Below are 22,938 nucleotides of genomic sequence, written 5' to 3' on the forward strand. Positions count from 1 at the left end.
TTTTGCTTTGATTACTGCTTTGCACACTCTTGGCATTCTCTTGATGAGCTTCAAGAGGTAGTCACCTGAAATGGTCTTCCAACAGTCTTGAAGGAGTTCCCAGAGATGCTTAGAACTTGTTGGCCCTTTTGCCTTCACTCTCTGGTCCAGCTCACCCCAAACCATCTCGATTGGGTTCAGTTCAGCACCCCATCACTCTCCTTCATGGTCAAATAGCCCTTACACAGCCTGGAGGTGTGTTTGGGGTCATTGTCCTGTTGAAAAATAAATGATGGTCCAACTAAACACAAACCGGATGGAATAGCATGCCGCTGCAAGATGCTGTGGTAGCCATGCTGGTTCAGTATGCCTTCAATTTTCCCCAACATTCCCCAAATCCCCAACATTGTAACCAGCAAAGCACCCCCACACCATCACACCTCCTCCTCCATGCTTCACGGTGGTAAACAGGCATGTAGAGTCCATCCGTTCACTTTTTCTGCGTCGCACAAAGACACGGTGGTTGGAACCAAAGATCTCAAATTTGGACTCATCAGACCAAAGCACAGATTTCCAGATGTCCGCAGTTTCTTTGTAGCGCTTGATGGTTTTTGTGACTGCACTTGAGGACACTTTCAAAGTTTTCCCAATTTTTCGGACTGACTGACCTTCATTTCTTAAAGTAATGATGGCCACTCGTTTTTCTTTACTTAGCTGCTTTTTTCTTGCCATAATACAAATTCTAACAGTCTATTCAGTAGGACTATCAGCTGTGTATCCACCTGACTTCTCCACAACGCAACTGATGGTCCCAACCCCATTAATAAGGCAAAAAATCCCACTTATTAAACCTGACAGGGCACACCTGTGAAGTGAAAACCATTTCAGGTGACTACCTCTTGAAGCTCATCAAGAGAATGCCAAGAGTGTGCAAAGCAGTAATCAAAGCAAAAGGTGGCTACTTTGAAGAACCTAGAATATGACATATTTTTAGTTGTTTCACACTTTTTTGTTATGTATATAATTCCACATATGTTAATTTATAGTTTTGATGCCTTCAGTGTGAATCTACAATTTTCATAGTCATGAAAATAAAGAAAAGTCTTTGAATGAGAAGGTGTGTCCAAACTTTTGGTCTGTACTGTATGTAGCTGTCACTTTGGCATTACTAATGATGTTTTGGCGTTAAATAGCTTGAAATGAGTTGCATACAGTCCTAGGAGACCTCGGAGCGTCAAACACTACCTTTCAGGGCAGCTGGAGCACTTCCACTTTGGGTCGAATTTACTCAGACCTGAATAGAATCAACAGACTGATTCAGGCTAATCAAATCTGAATCGAATGTCAAGAAACTCGCTCATTACTAATTCTAGCCAATGAAGACCAAAAACTGACCTTCAGGTATAATCTACAAACAAGTCTCCTGTCTCCTAGTAAATAAAAATTGGGTTTTATCACATACTCTTAATGAAACACGGTAACAGCAACAATGTACCAAAAGTAACCAAATAACATTGCAGAATATACAATCAAGCTCACTGTATACTCTTTGTATTATCGCAAGCAATTCCGATGTTGGAAGATTTATTGAACAAGGAAGTTTCAATCTAACATATGCCATTTTATCTCAACATGCCGCCTGACAGATGCTTCAGAAAACTTGAAAACATTATTATACAGTCTTCTGTTTTTATTCTCTCTCGGAATGAAGAAAATTAAGTGCCAATCTTTCCTGACATTCCGTATGAATGTTTGCAACCAGTCAGTGTTCTTACAATTACATTTACATAGGTAGACATGGTATGGTTATTTATCAGGAGAAAAATGACAGTGTCTTACACGCGGATCCCAGACACTAGCGATATTGTTGTCTACCTCTTTAATAAATGAGGGGAAAAATAATTTCACTGGAGAATGGACTCAAAAAAACAGATAATAGAAGGTACAGATACTTCACATCATGCTCCCTGGGAATAAAAATGCTAAATATTCTACTCCAAAAGAAATCTGTCTCTTAACGGGATTGTGTAATCACAAAATGACCTAGTGTTGAACATATTTAATATTTTTTTTTGTGATATTATAATTCAATTTCTATGCGACTACTAATTAATTAATATTTTAAAATTATCCTAAAATCCTGCAGTTTTTGCACTAGCCACTAAGCCTATCAATAAGTGCCATTTCTTGCTCCATAAAGATTACTTTTCAGCAGTCATCTCATTATCACAGGCAGGATTAGAATGACAGATATCACCTATATATAGATCATAACACCATACAATAGGTTATAGTGAAAGCTTATCTACTCTTCTTGAGCATGCCTAGAAAACTCTGTAAAGCTGTAAAGAATATTTCTAAATGGTGTTGGCAACACAGGTAAGACAACCGCCCCCATAATTATTTTAAGGAAATAGTATAAAAAAATCTACAATTATAAAATTAAAACAGATTAGATAAAAATATGTGTCACTATCTGGTTTTAACTGTGAGAAAAAAATGATAGGTGACACATTCCCTTAAGGCTTCATTCACACGTCCGTATGAGTTTTGCGGAACGGAAGTGCGGATCCGCAAATGCGGAAAGCACATTCCGGCCCCATTGAAAATGAATGGGTCCGCACCTGTTCCGCAAAATTGCAGAACGGATGCGGACCCATTTTGTGGAAGTGTGAATGGTCCCTTAACAGTCATGACAGTCATGTCTTAAACATCCTTTTGTAGTAAGATATTGGCAGTTTTTTTTTATCAAAGACTGGCATTATACGCCGGTCTTTAATATCCCCTGCACCGCCATTTATGAAGAAGCGTAGGCCTGATCATAAATTGGGCACATCCTCCAGCAGTCCATGAGCCTAGATTGAAATCTACTTCAGCTTGTTGCTAAAGTAGATGTCAATCATCACTTGCGCCCCACCACGACCACTCCTCTGTCATTCTCCCTTTTCAGAAAGTGGCGAGGGCGATGTATAAAAGCTTTTTGCACCTACATTTAGCTGCGATGCCCTTTTAAATATTTTTAGGAGTTTATGGGTGTAGGGGTTCATAGTAAATGATCCCCACTGACTTATCTTCTGGATAACAGTTATTTATATATTTTGACCAAAACGCTGCCAAATAATCTACGGTATATATGGTACCTTCTCCAGCATTTCAGTATTTTTGTAGTAAAGTTGGTGTCTCACATAATGTACTAGAACCCTCCTCTCTGCTAAGAAGGGGCAAAAGAGTCATCAGATCTCACAAAATAAGTCTTTATCTAGCTAACGGCTTGTTATGTCTTTCCAAGTAGCTATGTATAGGACTGTAGAGTCTCCATATGCAGTGGTCCCTCAAGTTACAATATTAATTGGTTCCAGGACAACCATTGTATGTTGAAACCATTCTAACTTGAGTAATCGGTTCCAAAGCCCCAAAATGTCATCCAAAATAAGAGATGAGTATTTAAGAAAAATAAGCCAGATAAAAACTAAGACGGATAAAACAAGTCCTTACATATAAGGGCTCATTCAGACGGCCGTATGCTGTCCGTAAAAATACTGAATGCTATCCGTTTTTTTGCGGATCCGCAAAAAAACGGATAGCATTCAGTATTTTTGCTGACCCATAGACTTCAATAGGGCCATGTCCTGATTTTCACGGACAAGTATAGGACATGTTTCATTTATTTTGTGGAACCTTGGAATAGAAAAGGGCCCCATAGAAGTGAATAGGTCAGCATCTAATCCGCATTTTTGCGGATAGCATACGGCCGTCTGAATGAGCCCTAACAGTCAGGAATAGCTGATAACTAGCAACTAATCCAGCTATTACTAGAGAAGTGGCCTGGATCGGTTGGATCTGAGTCTGAGACATTGTGTGTTGAATCTGCTTTCAACTTATGATGGGTCAGAAAAGACCATTGTATGTTGAAAATATTGTATCCTGAGGCCATGAGTGAGCTCTGTATTTTAGTTTAATATGGAGCATGAGGTTTCTTCCTTTCCTGCTGGTCTTGCCTGCACTAGAACTTAGTTCTAGAAGCTCTAAAAGACCAAAAATGATCTTTCCATAGGCAGAAGACTCTTTAGTCAGCCTTCCAGAGCAAAACAATACATTTTAGGCCCCTTTCACATGAGTGAGTTTTCCGTGCGGGTGCAATGTGTGACGTGAACGCATTACACCCACACTGAATCCTGACCCATTCATTCCAATATGTCTGTGTACAGGAGCGTTTTTTTTTTCACGCATTAGTTCTGCGTTGCGTGAAAAAAGCAGCATGTTCTATATTTTTCACGCAGCCCCATAGAAGTGAATGGGGCTTCAGTGAAAAACACATTGCATCCTGAAACAAGTGCGGATGCAGTTCGGTTTTCACTGATGGTTGCTAGGAGATGTTGTTTGTAAACATTCAGTTTTTTATCACGCGAGTGAAAAACGCATCAAAACGCATTGCACTCGCGCGGAAAAAACTGAACAACTGAATGCAATTGCAGACAAAACTGACTGAACTTGCTTGCAAAATGGCGCGAGTTTAACTGAACGCACCCAGACCTAATCCGTCACGCTCGTGTGAAAGAGGCCTTAGGGTACGGCCACAGGAGAGGGTTTCTGCATGCAAATTTTGAAGCCAAAATCAATAGTGGATCATAAAAGTCAGAAAGTATGACAGATACAACTTCTCATGTTTTTTAATTTAGTCCTGATTTTGGCTTCCAAAACTGCATGCAGAAACCTGACAGTGTGTCCGTACCCTTCGAGTGACCTGAACAATGGGCTTGGATTGTAACAATGACATAACACGTCAGTATTTATCTGATTCTGAACTGTGACACTAGTGTAGTTAAACAAATGAGCAAAATGACCCCCATTTAAAGGGGTTTTCCAGTCTCCTGATAACCTCAGGATAGGGAACTAATATACAGATGTAGCAGGGTTAGTACTCCAGCTCTTAACTCAAATTTATTAACTCATCTCGTTATCTTGAGACAAAAGCCATTGAAAAGCAATTGAAGGTGTTTGCTTAGATTAGATAACACAACTCAGAGCTCTCAGAAAACAAGAGTGTTAACTCTACTCCATCCGTACAACCAAGAATTTCAATTTTTCAAATTCACTAAGGAAATATTTCTAAGCTACTCCCTGAACACTGACAGGTTCAAGATTGTCAATGCTGGATCAGCAAGCTCTATTCATAAGAACCTCCCGCATGGGATCCTGGCTGCCAAGGAAGAGAAAAAGGCAACCAAGGTTCCATGCTGGATTACTAAATGATGGCCTGTTAAGGACAGTGGGCATGGAACCACTGCGCCAACCAACTGATTTGACTTTCAGCTAGACCTAAGGGTGTTATTCTGCTAGCCATCTGGTATTTACCCATTAACCCTTATAAAAGGATCTGGAATCCCTATACAAGGATCTGGACTTTGCTGCAGGGAAGCCATCTGGCTGCTATGTCTTGGAAAAGTGTCATTGACTGCTGACCCACTGGAGTCAGAGACACCGGTGTAAGGCACCAAAGGAAACAGTCTGAGCCCGGAGCAGGCAGAGTTTGTGTGAATTTGTGAAACTAGTATGTGGTCAGGGCAGACAGCAAAGGGTCAGCACGGTACACAGGCTAAGGTCAGGTCAGGCAGCAGAGGGTCAGAATTGGTAAACAGGTAGAAGTCGGTACACGGGCAAACAACCCCTTCACTTGGTACTAGCAAACTACATAACCAATATAAAGCTAGAAAATCTAGATAAAGCTCAGGCACCCTCTCATAGGGGAAGGTGTCTAAAATACTGTAAAGTGACTAGCCATTGGATGCAGGAAACTATGGTCCAGGAGGACCTTACAGAGAATTGCATTCCAGGGTCTGCAGAAGACACATGGGAGGCCAGTAGCCATAACCGCTGCTAGTGGGCAGCGGAGGGTAAGTGGGGGTGGACTGCCGAGACAGAGGGAGAAGCAGGGTAAGTCAAATAACACCCGTGCCCGTCTGGAGGAGCGGGGAACAGCAGTGGGCATTGGCTGCCTTTGCAACACAGGCAACAGTGTTGACCAGAAAGAGGATTGACAGGGGACTAGAAAATTATACAAATGTTCTATAGCACATATAAATAATGAGACATCTAGACATGTATTCCATCTTACCGTCATGATTTGGATTTCCTAAAGTCCACGGTTCATCTGAGTCAAAATGTGTATCTCCTCCTATTCCAGGTCCTGGGAAATAAGCATGAGCCAAAAATCCCCCCTCTCCGTCAAATGGTGAGCTATCCCCATGGAAACCTGAAGCAAAGATGATAGTAATGTCCACTTCCCGCTTGCCATTTTCTAACTCATGGTATGGAACTTCTTCAAATGTCAATGGAGTTACATTCTGCCAAACATCAAAGGCACGGCGAATGGCTTTACGTGTTTCTGTGTCTCCCACTTTTGGAGTGACGTTCTTTATACTACAACAAAAACAGAAAATAGAATTATACAAGAATCACAGACATTTTACAGCTATCCATACCCTGACTTAAAGGGGTTGTCCCTCGAAACATATTCAACTGGATCTGAATACTTTTGTAATTGCATCTAAATAAACATTTAGCATAGCCACTGAGTTATTCAATGAAATGTATCTATATAGCGCCACCTGCTGTTTTTTTTCTTATTTCTTTGTCCTGCTCACTGAGATGGCCGCACATGCTCAGTTTCATCCTTCAACTGCCTCCTGAGCTGTGATAGGCAGAGCATGGACACGCCCCCTGAGCTGCAGCAGAAAAGACACTCCCCTTGAGCGGTCAGCTTGATATAAATCTAGCAGAGCAATGAATGTGGAGATCTCTGGATCCATGTGAGGTACAGGGCTGGTTCTAGAAAGAGATTGCCATGTACTATACGATGTCTGATTTTCACTTTTTACATTAGTCATGGGATAACCATTTTAATAGTAACTCCACAGTGTATCATTATCAGAATTATGGTCCATTCACACGTCCGTAGTGTATTGCGGATCCGTAATACACCCGGCCGGCACCCCCATAGAACTGCCTATTCTTGTCCGCAATTGCGGACAAGAATAGGACATGTTCTATTTTTTTGCGGAGCCGCGGCCTGGAAGTTCGGGGCTCCAAGCCTGGAAGTTTGGAGCCGCGCTCCGGAAATGCGGGTGCGGAGAGCACATAGTGTGCTCTCCACATCTCTTCCGGCCCCATAGAGAATGAATGGGTTCGCACCCATTCCCAATATTGCGGAACGGACATGGACCCATTTACGGATGTGTGAATGAACCCTTAGCAGGTTCTCAGGAATTTTTGATTTCCAGGTATGTAATAATATAGGCCACAATTTAAAAAAATGAGGCCCTCAGCGTGCCGCTGTACATGCTCCATCATCCCAAACTGACCAATAATATAAAAAAATTTACAAGCCAGGGAGCGATTGGCAAATTATATTAATAAACACGGATATTTATGTGAAAATCTTTATTATTGTAATTGTGATATTACTCGTTCTGTAAATTGATTTTCCATTTTTGAAAATCGCAAAACAGAAGCACAATTAATGTCTTGTCCTGGAGCAGATTTTTTCCTGCGTTTTATGCTTCTCCACAAAATATTGGATCTTGTTATCTGGCACGATCAATCTCATCAGCCTGCAGGAATCAATGAATGGTCTGGGTGACAGTGGTTTGCTCAACCCATTCATCTCAACAGATCTCATATCCTTTGTGTGTCAGTCTGGGTGAAGGCGATGAGGCTGTGTCTCCAGTGTAATTGTTCCGTCTCCGCCTGTCAAACTCTCCTCTTGACGTCAGAGTATTGGACTCACAGTAAAGAGTAAACACACAAAGCGTTCATACAAAAGGATGAAAGTGTGGATTGTGTTCACCTCAGCTTGCAATCTAAAATCAAAGTCAGACAGGGAAGAGTTGGACTGACGAGCAGGGCAGAAACTCAGCATGAAAAAATATCCAGCCAACGGCAAACCTACCAGTACAGGGATCAGCAACCTCCGGCACTCCAGCTGTCCAGAAACTACAACTCCCAGAAAGCTTCAGTCACTTCTGTGGGAGCTAGAAGAACAGCTGAGCATGTTTGCATGCTGGGAGTTGTAGTTTCACAGCAGCTGGAGTGCTGAAGGATGCTGATCCTTGTAGCAGTTCCTTCCCTGAGGCTGATGCCAGCACAGGGAAGGAACACTATAACGACACTGCGCTAGCTGGCGCTTTGCGAGATTACGGCGCTCTGGCTTTCTGACGTCAGGGAGCAAGGAGGAGATTCTGAGGATGCGGGGCGGTGCTGGGCTCCTTCACGCTGGACTCATCTAACGTACAGGACACATCTCAGGTTAATTTGCATATGGATCAAATCGTTTTTTTTTACACAATAAAAGCACACAGAGCTATGGGGACTGGGTATTGCAGATGTGCTAGCGGCCATCTAGCAGCCCATGTCCTCAGCTCTATACATCAAATCCCGATGACAGGTTCCCTTTAATGCAGTACAACTGTTTAACTTAAAGGGATTATCCAGGGCTTAAAGGGGTTGCCCAGGATTTCTATTCTCAGGATAGGCCATCAATATCTGAATGAGCAAGGGTCCCATACACTGCACTCTACTAATCAGCTGTTCCTGACTACTTCCTGTGCCAGAAATAGGTGCTGGAGCTCCACAGCTCACATCCACTTCACTTCATTACTCTTGAAGAGCTGATCGGTAAGAGTGCGAGGTGTTGTACCCCTGCTGATCAGATATTAGTGGCGTACGCTGAGAATAGACCATCAATATTCAAATTCTGGACGACCCCTCTAAATAATTTTCTACTCCTGGACAACTCACTGGTTATAAATGTCCCCGTCTTGCCTGGTTCTTGATGTCTCAATATAAATCATGGATGAAATTGTCTTAATCATTTGCGTTACTCCTTCCACGTCGTCTTAGATGACGCCACCGTGGGTGATACTTTGGACTTAATCACTCCAGCTTTCTCCATTTGCATTTCTGCAGTATCATGAGAAGTTGGAGCTGTTGCCGTCACTCCTTATAGCAAATCATTCCAGTAAAGATGTCTCAGTGTCAGCTAGAAATTCGCAGTGACAAGTTTTGCATCTCAACCTTTCACGACGGAGAGAAGAGCAGCCGGGAGATCAGAAGAAGTAGTATTGATATATATGGATGTGCCGAGGAGTTTAATGCAGCCTTCCAAGCTCTACGTCTGCAATGCATGGAGAAGCCGCTCCCGTAAACACCAGCCGGCCTAATCAGTTAATTAGGGAATACTACATAATTTGTCAGGGTCTCATAAAAATAAAAGGCTTACAACTCTCTATGATTTGTTACACCTGAATCTTTTCATTCCAGCTGGCATCCATCAAAGCTTTGCTGAAAAAAGGGCTTTTTTCCTGGCTCACAGTATGGTTTATTGAAATAAATGAATTGCTTCTAGTCAAATAAAGATTTCATTTTCTGCTCCTCTTTTTTCCTTCTCCAGACACTTTTTTTTTGCCGTTCGTCCACTTTCTACGTGTGGCTTGTTAATCTCAAACCGTAGAAAGCTACAGCTGCTGTATGTGAACTTTAAGTCAATGAAATTCATTTTAAAATTTATATAGCAGTGACATATTCCGCAGCACTTTACAGACATTATCATCAAGCTGTCCCCGGTGGAGCTCACAATCTAAGTCCCCTATCAGTAAGTCTTTGGAGTGTGGGAGGAAACCGAAGAACTCTGAGGAGACCCACACAAACACGGGGAGAACATACAAACTCCATGCAGATGTTGTTCTTGGTCGGATTCGAACCTAGGACCCCAGCGCTGCTAGGCACCAGTGCTAACCACTAAGCCACCGTACTGGAAAAGTTATGGTTCTGCCTTAAGAGAATCTAGCAGAACCATAAGAGCAATGAATAGGGAGATTTCTGGATCCATGTGAGGTACAGGGCGGGTTCTAGGTTTGTTAGAAGGAGACTGTCATGTACTATATGATGTCTGATTTTCATTTTTTACATCAGTCATGGCATAAGTCCTTTAACAGCGCTGTTTATTATACAAAATATCATACACCCCATTAGGGGCCCTTATGGTACTGCCACACATGCAGGTTTTTTATGCTGTTTTTGAAGCCAAAATCAGGTGTGATCATAAAAAGGAGAGAAAGTATTAATCCACTTGTGGTTGTTGCGTCAAAAAACTTTATAAAAAAGCCTGAACGTGTGGCCATACCCTAATAGATGGTGAAAACCCCCTATTACTTGGCCAGAGTATGCAGCAGGTCTCTTTCTGTATATCCTGTCTTACGGTATCTTGCATTATACAGAAAACCCATACATTTGACCGTGAACTGTTTAATACTTTATTTCCCCTGTGGTGGGAATGCTTACTTCCAGGTTCCCTCACAGATTATACTTTGAGATGTAAGAAATAGGGATTGTCTAAAGCTGGAAACCAATTTAGCCCCTTCCCCGTCAGGGTTTTCACTCGTACATCAAGGATATTTCTGAGAATATTAGCTTTAAAAGAAGACCTTCTAGATCATGGCTGTAGCCAGGTGCTGCTAATGTCTTGGTGTTATATACCTTCAGAAGTCTTGTGTCCACACCTCAACAGGTCACAGCTTTTTTGGTTGCACGAGGAGGACCTGATGCCTATCAGTGATCGGTGCATATAACTCACTGCAAGCTTGAGGTTGTTCTCCATTGAGCTTTTACTTCTGGTACAGAATCTTCTAACTACCAAACATAATATTAAGGCCGAGTTTCTACGCTGTGGTAATCATGTATGGCTGAGACCACGTCCACAGGCTGGAGGTGGAGTTTTTAACTCGTGTGTTAATCGCCTGACGCAGGTATACCCACGAAACGGAGCGTCCATTAATATAATTGTTAATGGCTGCACAATCTTCTCTGCAAAACTGGTATTATCAGCAAAATCATGTGGCCAATTCGAAAATCCCACCCACGGCCTTTGGGCATTTTTTCATCTTCTTGTGGCTACTGACAAACAACCTAATTGCTATAGTTCATGTTTCCTAAATATTCACTCCAATATCTGATAGCAGATGAATTTTTACAAGTTTTTGCCATCAAAAACATCTTTCAAAAATGTAATGCAAATTGTTGAAGTAATGTTGGTTGGTTGAAGATGTAATTTCCAGTATGCATCATTGCATGGAGCCAACATGCGTATTCCTCTGTGGGTTGTCTCTACAGATAGACGTATCATCAGTACATCAGCTGTAGCACACACTCTTGAAGTTGATAAGTGAACGGCTTTTAATCCCCTTGGAAAACAAGAGTGGCAAAAGCATTTGTGAAAATGTGTGCCGTGGTAGATACATAATAATTTATCCCTTATTAATCCATAATGGAGGCCTTCTCTGGAGTATTCCTCACTCCAAACAAAGTTTTCACTACCTTCAATTTCTCAGGCTGTAAAATTCATACAACTCTTGTCATAAATCTCCATAACAAGTGTCTACTAGGCCCAAAGATGTGGGATTTCATAACATCAATATTTGACAATAGAGAATGACCATGCATGCATATCCATTCCTTGTGCTATTACACTCAGGTTAGCAGGTAACACTTGTTTTATTGTGTCGTACCTGGACTTACAAATTGGGACAATAGCCCAGTAATCAGTGGTAAAGCACAATCATTTAATAGCACCCGAAAACTGGGGATCTGTTTTGTCAGTGGCCGATGCCCACTGCTATCTTGCTACTTCGGACAGGCAAAGGAAACACTTCACTCCTGCTGTGTTTGTCGCGCTTCCAGTGCTCCAACTGCAGGTCTGGACGCCTGTGTCCTGTGTGTCTACTGGAGATATTTTTCATTAAACCTCACTTCATTCTGAAGTATTGCAATGGTTAACCCTCCACTGGTTCTGTGTGCAGCTGCTTCTAATGTGTAAATCATGTTGTGCTGTTTATCTCACTCACTGAGCAATAGATTTATTAGCTTACTAGATCCCACAAAAGTGCTATATAATCTGCTTGTCTGCCCATGTACCAACTTCTGTCTGATTACCGAATTCAGACCCTCTGCTGCCTGATCTGACTTGTGCCTGATTACTGTACTGACCTGACCTTTGGACTTTTTCTTGGTTTTCTTACAAACTCTGCTGGCCTCTACCTCAAGCCTGTTACTGACAAGAGTTTAGCCTGATCCCTTGGTGCTTCATACTTTGGTGCTTCATACCCTTGGGTCAGCTATCAACCATTCCAAGACTATTCCAGAAGGTAGCAGTCTGGTGGCTCCCCTGCAGCGAAGTCCAGATACCTGTACAGTGGTTAAAGAATACCATGGGACTGCAAGGATAACGCCTTTAGGTTTAGTCCAAAGTCAGAGTGGTTCCACACCCATGGATTGTTACACGATCTAAACATGAATAAGACCCTTCATTTTATTTATGGTCATAATTGTGCTAACTTTCAGTCTGACTGTTATGGCACATCTCACTGTAAAGTAAGTTCAGTTTGGGAAAATCTAATATCATAAATGGGTACTATTATGTGGCACAGCTGGACAGCCACTGCTAGATCTGGAGACTGCTATGGATACTTCTACTTAATAATAGGCAGTATATACAGTAGGTCAGAATATTAATGCAAGATAAGGCACTACTTATAAGCATTACTATGGCTGATACCATATGGTATTAGTGGCACTGGGGTTCTAGGTTTGAATCCGACTAAGGACAACATCTTCATGACAGTTTTTATGTTCTCCCCATGTTTGTGTGGATCCCACACTCCAAAGACATACTGATTAAAGGTTGATAATCTGCTAGTCTGCCCATGTACCAACTTCTGCCTGATTACCAAATTCAGACCCTCTGCCACCTGATCTCACTTGTATCTGATTACCATACTGACCCTGTGAAACCTGCACTTACCTATTTCTTGGATTCACACAAACTCTGCTGGCCTCAACCTCAGCCTGTTACTGACAAGAGCTTTGCCTCATCCCTTGGTGCTTCGCACCAGTGTCTCTAATCCCCTTGGGTCAGCTATTTACCACTCCAGGCGGTAGCAGCCTTGTAGCATTCTTAAGATGTGACCATTATATTATTATTAAGCGCGTAGCTTATGAAGGAAGTCATGTGTGGTGTGCTGGCTTGGTGGGTATCTACGGTGTGAGATAGGCTGTCTGCACATATACCCCTTGTTGCTGTCATGGGTAAAAGGGGAAATTTATCAGAGTTGCAAAAAGGCACTGTTGATGAGAGAGATGAACATCAGCTACAGAGGTATGCAAGGGCGGACCAACACCCCGCAATGGAGCAGCTCATCGCCAAAATGAACCAGAGGGCCACCAGACGCATGTCTAAAACAACAGTTCAGCTAACCCTACTGCGTATGGGGCTCCGAAACACATGGATTGTCAATGTAGCTCTGCTAATAAAGTTGCATCATAAGAAAAAAGGCATCAATTTCCACAGCAGTATCGGAACTGGGCCTCCTCTGATTGGCTAGAGGTTGCTTTCTCAGAAGTGTCACATTTTCTGCTTCATCAAACGAATGGACGTTGGCTTATCAGATGAGAAACATCAGAAAACAAACACTGTGCAGCCATTGCTGGAAGAATACAAACTGGTGGTGGCAGCATTATGGCCTGGGGAATGTTTGCGTGGGATTATCTGGGCCCACATCCATGTGGAAGGCACTCTCAACTGATTAGGGTATGAATTCATAATGCAGATACCATACACCAATACATGCTAATTGTCTTCACTGGGGCAGAAGAGCTCTTCCAGCCAGACAATCAGACATGTCACCCGTGTAGAAATTTCCGACACTGGTTGGAAGAGCCACCATCAATAGTGCCATTAGTCCTCTCATAATGCACTTTAAACCACAGAAGCATGCAAACAGTTTATAAACTGCGAAAGCCAATACTACCCTGGCCCCTAATTCCCCCAACTTGAAACCAATTGAGGATCTGTAGTACCACCTACCATCGTGTTCACTCCATGGATACTTCCCCCACACACTCTCCAGCAGCTGTGGGAAGGATACCTGTGACAACCTACCAGTCACCTTTTTTGAAAGGCCCTGGAGGCTGCAACACCTAAGCAAGAGGCATCACTAACCAAACACTGCCATGAAGACCAAGGAACTCTCCAAACAAGTAAGGGACAATGTTGTTGAGAAGTACAAGTCAGGGTTAGGTTATAAAAAAATATCCAAATCTTTGATGATCCCCAGGAGCACCATCAAATCTATCATAACCAAATGGAAAGAACGTGGCACAACAGCAAACCTGCCAAGAGACGGCCGCCCACCAAAACTCATTAATCAGAGAGGCAGACCAGAGACCTAAGGTAACTGCAGAGACTGGAGTATCTTCACATAGGACGATTATAAGCTGTACGCTCCATAGAGTTGGGCTTTCTAGTGGCCAGAAGAAAGCCATTACTTTGAGCTAAAAACAAAAAGGCACATTGTGAGTTTGTGAGAAGGCATGTGGGAGACTCCCAAAATGTATGGAGGAAGGTGCTCTGGTCTGATGAGACAAAAATTGAACTTTTCGGCCATTAAAGAAAATGCTATGTCTGGAGCAAGCCCAACACATCACATCACCCAAAGAACACCATCCTGTTTTTCAACAGCCGTGACTGGGAAACTGGTCAGAGTTGAGGGAAAGATGAATGGTGCTAAATACAGGGATATTCTTGAGCAAAATCTGTACTACTCTGTGCGTGATTTGAGGCTAGGACAGAGGTTCACCTTCCAGCAGGACAATGACCCCAAACACACTGATAAAGCAACACTTGAGTGGTTTAAAGGGAGACATGTAAATGTGTTGGAATGTACTACTAGTCAAAGCCCAGATCTCAATCCAACAGAAAATCTGTGGTCAGACTTAAAGATTGCTGTTCACAAGCGCAAACCATCCAACTTGAAGGATCTGGAGCAGTTTTGCAAGGAGGAATGGGCAAAAATCCCAGTGGTAAGATGCGGCAAGCTCATAGAGACTTATCCAAAGCGACTTGGAGCTGTGATTGCCGCAAAAGGTGGCTCTACGAAGTAATGACTTCAGGGGGGTGAATAGTTATGCACATTTACTTATTCTGTTATTTTGTTCTATTTGTAGTTTGCTTCACAATAATAATAATAAATAAAAAAAAACATCTTCAAAGTTGTGGGCATGTTCTGTAAATTAAATGATGCAAATCCTCAAACAATCCATGTAAATTCCAGGGGTGAATTTTGCAAGGCACTGTATATATATATATATATATATATATATATACACACATATATATACACTAGCTGAAGGATCCGGCTTCACTTGGGTGTATTTAATCTATTTAATTAAATGTTTGTGTGTGTCGTTAAAAGATATCGACAGTATCCAGTATAACAGTGACATCTACAGCACCCCGCCGCTTTAACAGCACCCTCCTTAAAATGGGACCTCCACAGCAGCCCACCCCCTCCACTTTGACCTTAACAGCAGCCTGACCCTTTAAAAGTGAGTTTCACAGCACACCGCCCCCTTGACAATAACCTCCAATAGGGGCCCACTCCCTTAACAGTGGCCTCTACAGCAATCTTCCCCTTAACACTGACCTCCATAGCGGACCATCCCTTTAACTGTGACCTCCAAAGCAGCCTGCCCCTAGGGTGGCCAGAGGTCCAGTTTTAGGCAGGACAGTCCGGCTTTCAGACTCCCTGTCCTTCGTCTGGCGCAGGGCATGGATGGACACAGGGATGTCCTTTTGAACAGCTCACTCTCAGGCAGCAGCACTGTGCTGTCTGAGCATGAGCTGAAGGGAGAAAGTCACCCTCCCTCCTACCCCTGCAGCTGACAGAAGTGGATTTTTAAATTTATTTTTTCAATCCCTGTCGGCAGAGGAGTGGGTGTGGCCTAACTGGAACGGGGGCGTGTCATTTTGAATAGCTCACTCTAAGACATCAGCACTGTGCTGTCTGAGTGTGAGCTGCAGGGACAAAGTCACTGTCCCTCTCACCTCTGCAGCTGACAGAAGTTGATTTTTAACTCCTGTCGGCTGAGGAGTGGGGGGGTTTATCTGCTAACAACAGCCAAACAATTGCCTCTGCGATAACTCTTCCTTATGAAATATCTATGTAGATGTAGTTAACTTAGCATAATTAACTTGAAAGTTTCAATCAATTTTTAAAGTCTCAGACTTTATCAAGTTCACACCATAGCTATAAAAATTTAATTACAGAAATCTGTAAATGAGATTGACAGAAATTAAAGCTAGTAAGCAAATTCCAAAATATCAGTTGACATGTCTACTGTGTCTACTGAAGCATGTTCTCCTACAACTATTGCTGGATTTGCACTGCCTGACAGAGCAAGCAATTATCGGGAAGGTACCTTTCCCGATAATTCCCAGCTCGTCAGTGGAGGTGAAAAGCCTCTATCACTCTTCCTCGTACAGATTAATTGTTTCTAGGCAACAGATCACTGTTCACATAGCACAATCTGCTGCCCAGAAACAATTATTTAATGTGCTGAATGAAAGATCATTTCACCCAATAAACAAGCGTTTTGCTTGTGCATTGGGTGATTGGCAGCACATTTACATGGGAAAATGATGTCAGTACATTTGTTTTAACATTTGAAGAAATAAAGCTCCTGCTTTGATGACCTTTGTGTCACGCTGGAAAATTTTTGCGATATTGCTTATTACATCTGAATGTCTCCGAGGTACATGCCTGGTTCATCTGACAATGTATCGGAGTTCCTGGTCTGCTGAAGATGGTCCTGAATGGATGCTCTCCTGGATTGTTCTTTTAGCAAAAACATATCCATGGAGATTTTCTTAATAATCTGCTTCACAAAGTGTATATATCACTGTCATATCTGATCAATTTTATAACAATATTTCCATTTTTTCCCTTTCAGATCTGTTCACATCACATTTTTTGGGCTACGTTTGTTTCTGCATATGTCAAGTCTACTCACATCTGCCTGGCCGATATATGTCCATATACAATTTTTTAACTAATTTTGTTTTCCTGTTGAAGATACAAGATTGGGTGTTTTTTCCAATTTATACAACAGGGGGAAGGCTCTAACGTATTAAACTGTATAAGCATACAAAGAATGTTCTAATCTATAAGATGCACTTTTGGAAAAATGGCAGTGCGACTTAAGAAGCTAATACTACTCCATGGTCATGGTCTGGTCACAGTGAGTGCAGTACCAGCAGAAGACGATGCAGCTGTGAATATGCTGGATCTCGCAAGTGGTGGTGCCATCCAGAGCAGGAGAGGTACGTTTTTTTAAATTTATTTTATGTCTGATCTGAAGTCTGATGAGGAATGAGGGTCTGATTTGAGGTCTGATGGAGATTGAGGGTCTGATTTGGGGGTCTGCTGAAGTTTGGGGTTTGATTTAAGGTCTGATGAAGACTAGGGGTCTGATTTGAGGTCTGATGAAAAATATATATTTTTTAAATTTTCCTTCTCTAAACCGTATGTGCGTTTTATAGTCTTGTGCATCTTATGAAGCTAGAAATATGGTAAATCGCCAATAGGGTTCAATTTTTTTCTTTTGAAATCTGAAAGGAGCTGTTCCACAAACTGATATTATTTTATTCTGTTAAATCAAGCAAAACACAACCTTTCACTTAGAAGCATTAAAAAAATTCCCATGTCTATGCACTACTTTCTTATAATGGTGCCTCCAATCCTTGCGTTGAGACAGCCCCTTAAAGGGGCCATCCAGGTTTGAAACACTTTTGACCACCCCCTCCGAAGGACCTATGCCGCCAATCGATGCTTGTAAATTTACTGAATTGACGAGGCTCACACAAGCTGTGGCAGCCGATGACTGGCCACAGTGGAGTTATGTTCCCCCTAAAGTCTTTCAAAACTGAAACCCTTTAAAGGATTTTAAGCTCTTTAAAGTTGACAGTAAATGCTATCCAATCCTCGTTACCTGTATGTGATATGCTTGTGGTTCCACTTCTGCCCAGTTAAGGCATAACGTTTTCGGCGGACGCTGAATCTGGAAATACCACTTTTCTGGTCTGGCACACCACATCGTGGTTTCTTCATCCAGCTGCAATAAATACGTTTTAAGTGTTATTGAAACAGGCAACCACATCATCCAAAGCTTCAGGACAGAAGGTGGAAATAAATAATACAGAAGATCAGAATAAATATTCGAAAGAAAACACACACAGCTTGTGGTTACAGGTCTGGCCAAATACACTCCAGTGCATGTATGACTCTTTCACATTCATTCTATTAATGGTTAAATGCAATTAAAGAGCATTGACCAACAGGATAGACCTTATTAAACTAGACATTATATCTGGTAGAGTTGATCCTGCTGAGTAAAACAATACCTCATTTATGTTCCTTTCCTGAGAAAAATAACGTTTTACTAATAAAGTATGTATGTTACGTCTCCTTGGTACTGAGGGGCAGGCCCAAGGTCCTTCAAGCACCAGAGCCGTCCGCTCTGCATTCCGAGCCACTGCACCATCCCCTTGATTGACAGGACCAGACACCTCAGCTGACCCTGTAATTTCATGCTGTAGTCTACACTATCAGCACATCCACAGTGCATTGGACTCTGTTTCCCCAAACCCCCTTGATTGACAGGACCAGGCATCTGAGCTGACCCTGTAATGTCTACACTATGTGCACATCCTAGTGCATCTGCCTCTACTTTCCTAGCAGCAAAGATGGCATCATCCCGCACCCAAACAAAGCCGAGCATCTTCTCTTCCAGGTGGAGGATGATGTCATCACCGCAGCTGGGGAAGTAGAGGCAGATGCACTGCTCAAGCATAATGTAGACTACGGCGCTGGCGGGAGAAGGCCCTTCCTTTAGTACACTGATAACCTAATTTACATATTAATAAAATACTATTTTTCTCAGAAGAACACAAATGAGGTATTGTTTATTCAGTAAGATCAACCTTATTATGCATTGTGTCTGGATAGGTCATCAGTATCTGATTAGTGGGGGTTCGACAACCGGGATCAGCTGTGTTCAGAAGACACTGGAGCTCCTGTGAGCGCCAGAGCCTTCTCACAGCTCACCAAGCACTGCCTATTCTTGTCTGCAATTGAAGTGAATGGGTCCACATCCGTTCTGCAATAAATATGGTCATGTGAATGTACCCTAATTCTGAGCATTACGTCAGGACGAGCACATTACTGCACACGGGCAATACTAACCCCAGAGTCATCAACAGAAAACAACCCATAAGTTAGTGAGTAGAAGCACATTTTTGGACCACTGGCTACCTGATTCCTGGGATTTGACAAAAAATTTGGAGAAGATTCCATCTGTCTAATGAATGTTAGCCCGGTCACTAAAATTCAGTGCAACCCTTAAACCACAATATTGGCAAGTGGGGATCTAATGTCTGATGTAATGGTGGCAATGCACATGTAGAATTACAGTAATGTACAATATTAGGAATTCTCACCTCATTGTGATTTGACTACATCAAAGGATGGAAGCAGAAGGAAAAAAAAAAACACACTATTACGCTCCATTAGAACAGCTTCTTATACAGTTCACATACAGAATGCATTCAGCATGCAAATGTCATAGGGATTTACATTTTCCATATTTTATTGCTTGTGGAATGTGCAGTTTTAATGAATACGCATTTTCAGTTTGTTAATATGCTATAACCCAGGGTAATACAATTAATACATTAAAGGCTATGTGCACCTTTGTGGACAATTATATATTTTTTATATTATTATTATTATTATTATTATTGCATTGTACTTATTATGAGCTAAAAATCTTTTTTTTCATTTGGTCTTTATTAAAAATGTTGAGCCCCTTTCTCTGTGCAGCCCTGAAATTCTCTAGTAGCAGGCTCTGAATTTTTACTGTGTCCCGTCAGGCAGCTCAGCTGAGGGCTCCATATCTCTTACTGATAAGGATGTGGCTTAAATAAGTGTTTATGACCTTTTAGTAATTTAGAGTTTTATTGGATGACCGACAAAAAGTGACAGTAAAAATACAAATCACACAGCTAGTTCACCCTTTGTGACGGAACAGTTCAATATTGTTAATAAAGACTAATTGAAGAAATGCTTTTTAGCCCAAAATTAGTAAAATGCAATCATAAAAAAATTGCTCCTGATGGTGTACATAGCCTTTAAAATACCTGCTGCAAACAGAGACCAGGGAGGAGCCTGTTGGCAATAGAATGGGAGCGACAGGGGATCGGTGATGGTAAGCATCTATTCTTTTATTTTTTGAAATCCCACTCTGACCCCTTCGGAATGAATTCCGCTCCCCCCCCCCCCCCCCCCCCGGCAACCAAATTAAAGGGGTTATCTGGGAATTAGTAATTGATAGCTTGACCTTTACACAGGTCAATTATTTCATTACCAATAATCAGCCCGATAATTGTTCTATGCAAAGGGACCTTTTGACACTTTTCTATTATTTACAGCTTATGGTTGGCTGCGCTCCTGGGACCTAAACGGCTCCCCGGCACCAATATTGAGAGAGTCATTCAGTTGTTGTGGCAGCCTTGGGCCTTCCAAAGGCTCAGAGGCCTTCCACAGTGAAGTTCCTTTGGATAACCAAGTCGGTCTAAATGTCAATGTTACATTTTTGAGGTTCATTTTTTTGTATTGAAAACAATTGCTCATTTTATTCTATGGCTTTGCAGACTGGGCACTGGTAATTCTGGAAAATTGATGTCCTCATGGTGGAATTTCTCACACCAAAAACAGAGGATCCTGCAATGCATTCACACTCTGACCTACTGTAGTAACACATCCCAAAGTTTCAGCAAAAGACAAAGCCATTTGGAGCAAGTCACTTTCCACTACGATGATTGATTCAAAAACAATACAGTCTATCTTTCTAATAATATGATCTGTTCATACTGATAGAAGTAAACTTTAAAGTTCATTTAAAGGAATTGTCTGGGGGGGGGGGGGGGGCAACATTTTTGGCAAAATGCACAGGCCAGCTTTTAGTTTTAAAAAAATAAAAGAAGTGATACCATCACCAATCTCCTGTAGCTCCCATTTCAACGCTTATGGGTCTCCACTGGTCTCTCCTCCCTCAACATGCAGCAAATGCCAGGCTAGGCCTGCTCATCCAATGCCTGGCTCAGGTAGGTCATACCTAATGATTGGCTAGGAAAGCATCACCAGACCCATCAGACCCTTCCTGCATGTAACATCTGAATGCTAGAGACGGGGGATCAGTCATGGTGTGTATTGACTCTTATATTTTTTTAAACCACCCATGATAACCCCTTTAAGTGTGCACATGTTCTATATAGATGGATAATCATTTTCTCTTGTACACCCATAAATTCCAGCACTGGAGGCCTTCATCATCTCTTATAACAAAATGATAGATAGACTAATTTGAAGACATGCATAAATGCAGGCTAAACATAAAATTGGAAATACTGAATATAATACATTGCAAAGCACTAAGATATCAAAACTATAACCTCCATGGATTTTTAATTGCCATGTGTTGCAGATAAATATATAAAGCCACGTCAATTTTATCTGAAAAACATGACAATTATCACTTACAATGCATTGTCTTGCACTTGAGGTGTCTCTCTGAAGAGTGTGACAGTCATCTACGACTTCCTGACAGAATGTGAAATCTGCTGCCATTTCGTCATTAATCAAGTTTCATTTTTTTATTTTATTTCAACATGTATTTGCTATTTTTAGAGAAAGCTAAAATGTTGAAATTATAGTTATAGGAAAAATACCGTCCTGTGGGTATCTGTGTAACGTGCCCAACCAGAAGTTTTATCTAGTACTATATATAATGCAGTTTTATTATAAATAAAATAATAAAATAATAACTGATGGGTTATAAAAAAAAAGGGAATATAGACTTTACTGTGGGGAACTCTCAGACCCCCTCTAGGAGGCAGAGCAGAAAGAATGGATCTTGCTGTGGGGAACCTGCCGCAGGCATGTAATACAGACTTTATGTAATTCTGGACTTCCCCTGAAGCTACATCTAATTGCTGGGGGTTCCAGGACAGGATAGCAGCTAGGGGGTAGGATAGGTCACCAGTATCTGATCGGGTGGGGGTTCAACAGTAGCGTTATGGCCTTCTCTCAGCTTTTCGTAGGCCACTGACGACATATTCATCAATCACATGGCCTACGCACAGCTCAGCTCCATAGAAGTGAATGGGACTGAGCGTGACCTAAACCACTGATCTAAACCACCCCATGCATCTGTAATTTTGGTAGTCTTTTAGTATTTGAATACATGGGCTGGTTGAGATGCTGTATACTGCCTATCTATATGTAATGCATTCACAGTAGTGTGCAATGTACCACTTGCGTAGGAGATTCACCTGCTCCTCTGTGACCCAGTTCGAGTCTGGATGAGTGAATTTCCCAAAAATTAAGTTTGGGTCTGAGTTGGTCGTCGGATTCAATTGGGTACAAATAAATTTTGTCTAAATTAAAATTGCCTTTTTTGCCTTTCAAGCTCCTCAACTCCAAGACAACATTAGTAATGTCAAAGTGACAGTGATATACACTCACCTAAAGAATTATTAGGAACACCTGTTCTATTTCTCATTAATACGATTATCTAGTCAACCAATTACATGGCAGTTGCTTCAATGCATGTAGGGTTGTGGTTGGTCAAAACAATCTCCTGAACTCCAAACTGAATGTCAGAATGGGAAAGAAAGGTGATTTAAGCAATTTTGAGCGTGGCATGGTTGTTGGTGCCAGACGGGCCAGTCTGAGTATTTCACAATCTGCTCAGGTACTGGGATTTTCACGCACAACCATTTCTAGGGTTTACAAAGAATGGTGTGAAAAGGGAAAAACATCCAGTATGCGGCAGTCCTGTGGGCGAAAATGCCTTGTTGATGCCAGAGGTCAGAGGTGAATGGGCCGACTGATTCAAGCTGATAGAAGAGCAACGTTGACTGAAATAACCACTCGTTACAACTGAGGTATGCAGCAAAGCATTTGTGAAGCCACAACACGCACAACCTTGAGGCGGATGGGCTACAATAGCAGA

At 41.9% G+C, this 22,938-nt stretch overlaps 1 protein-coding gene across 1 annotated transcript in view; it reads right to left on the minus strand.

Annotated features, from left to right (window-relative positions):
- MMP16 (matrix metallopeptidase 16) overlaps positions 1 to 22,938 on the minus strand; it is a 203,704-nt gene that overhangs the window by 50,500 nt on the left and 130,266 nt on the right. The window contains exons 3-4 of the mRNA XM_044294185.1: positions 17,857 to 17,979; positions 6,095 to 6,399 (exon numbers count right to left, since the gene is read on the minus strand). Coding sequence (XP_044150120.1) covers positions 6,095 to 6,399; positions 17,857 to 17,979 — 428 coding nt within the window. The remainder of the gene's footprint in view (positions 1 to 6,094; positions 6,400 to 17,856; positions 17,980 to 22,938) is intronic.

Source organism: Bufo gargarizans, chromosome 5 (genome assembly GCF_014858855.1).
Source record: "Bufo gargarizans isolate SCDJY-AF-19 chromosome 5, ASM1485885v1, whole genome shotgun sequence".
In the NCBI taxonomy this organism is placed as follows: domain Eukaryota; kingdom Metazoa; phylum Chordata; class Amphibia; order Anura; family Bufonidae; genus Bufo; species Bufo gargarizans.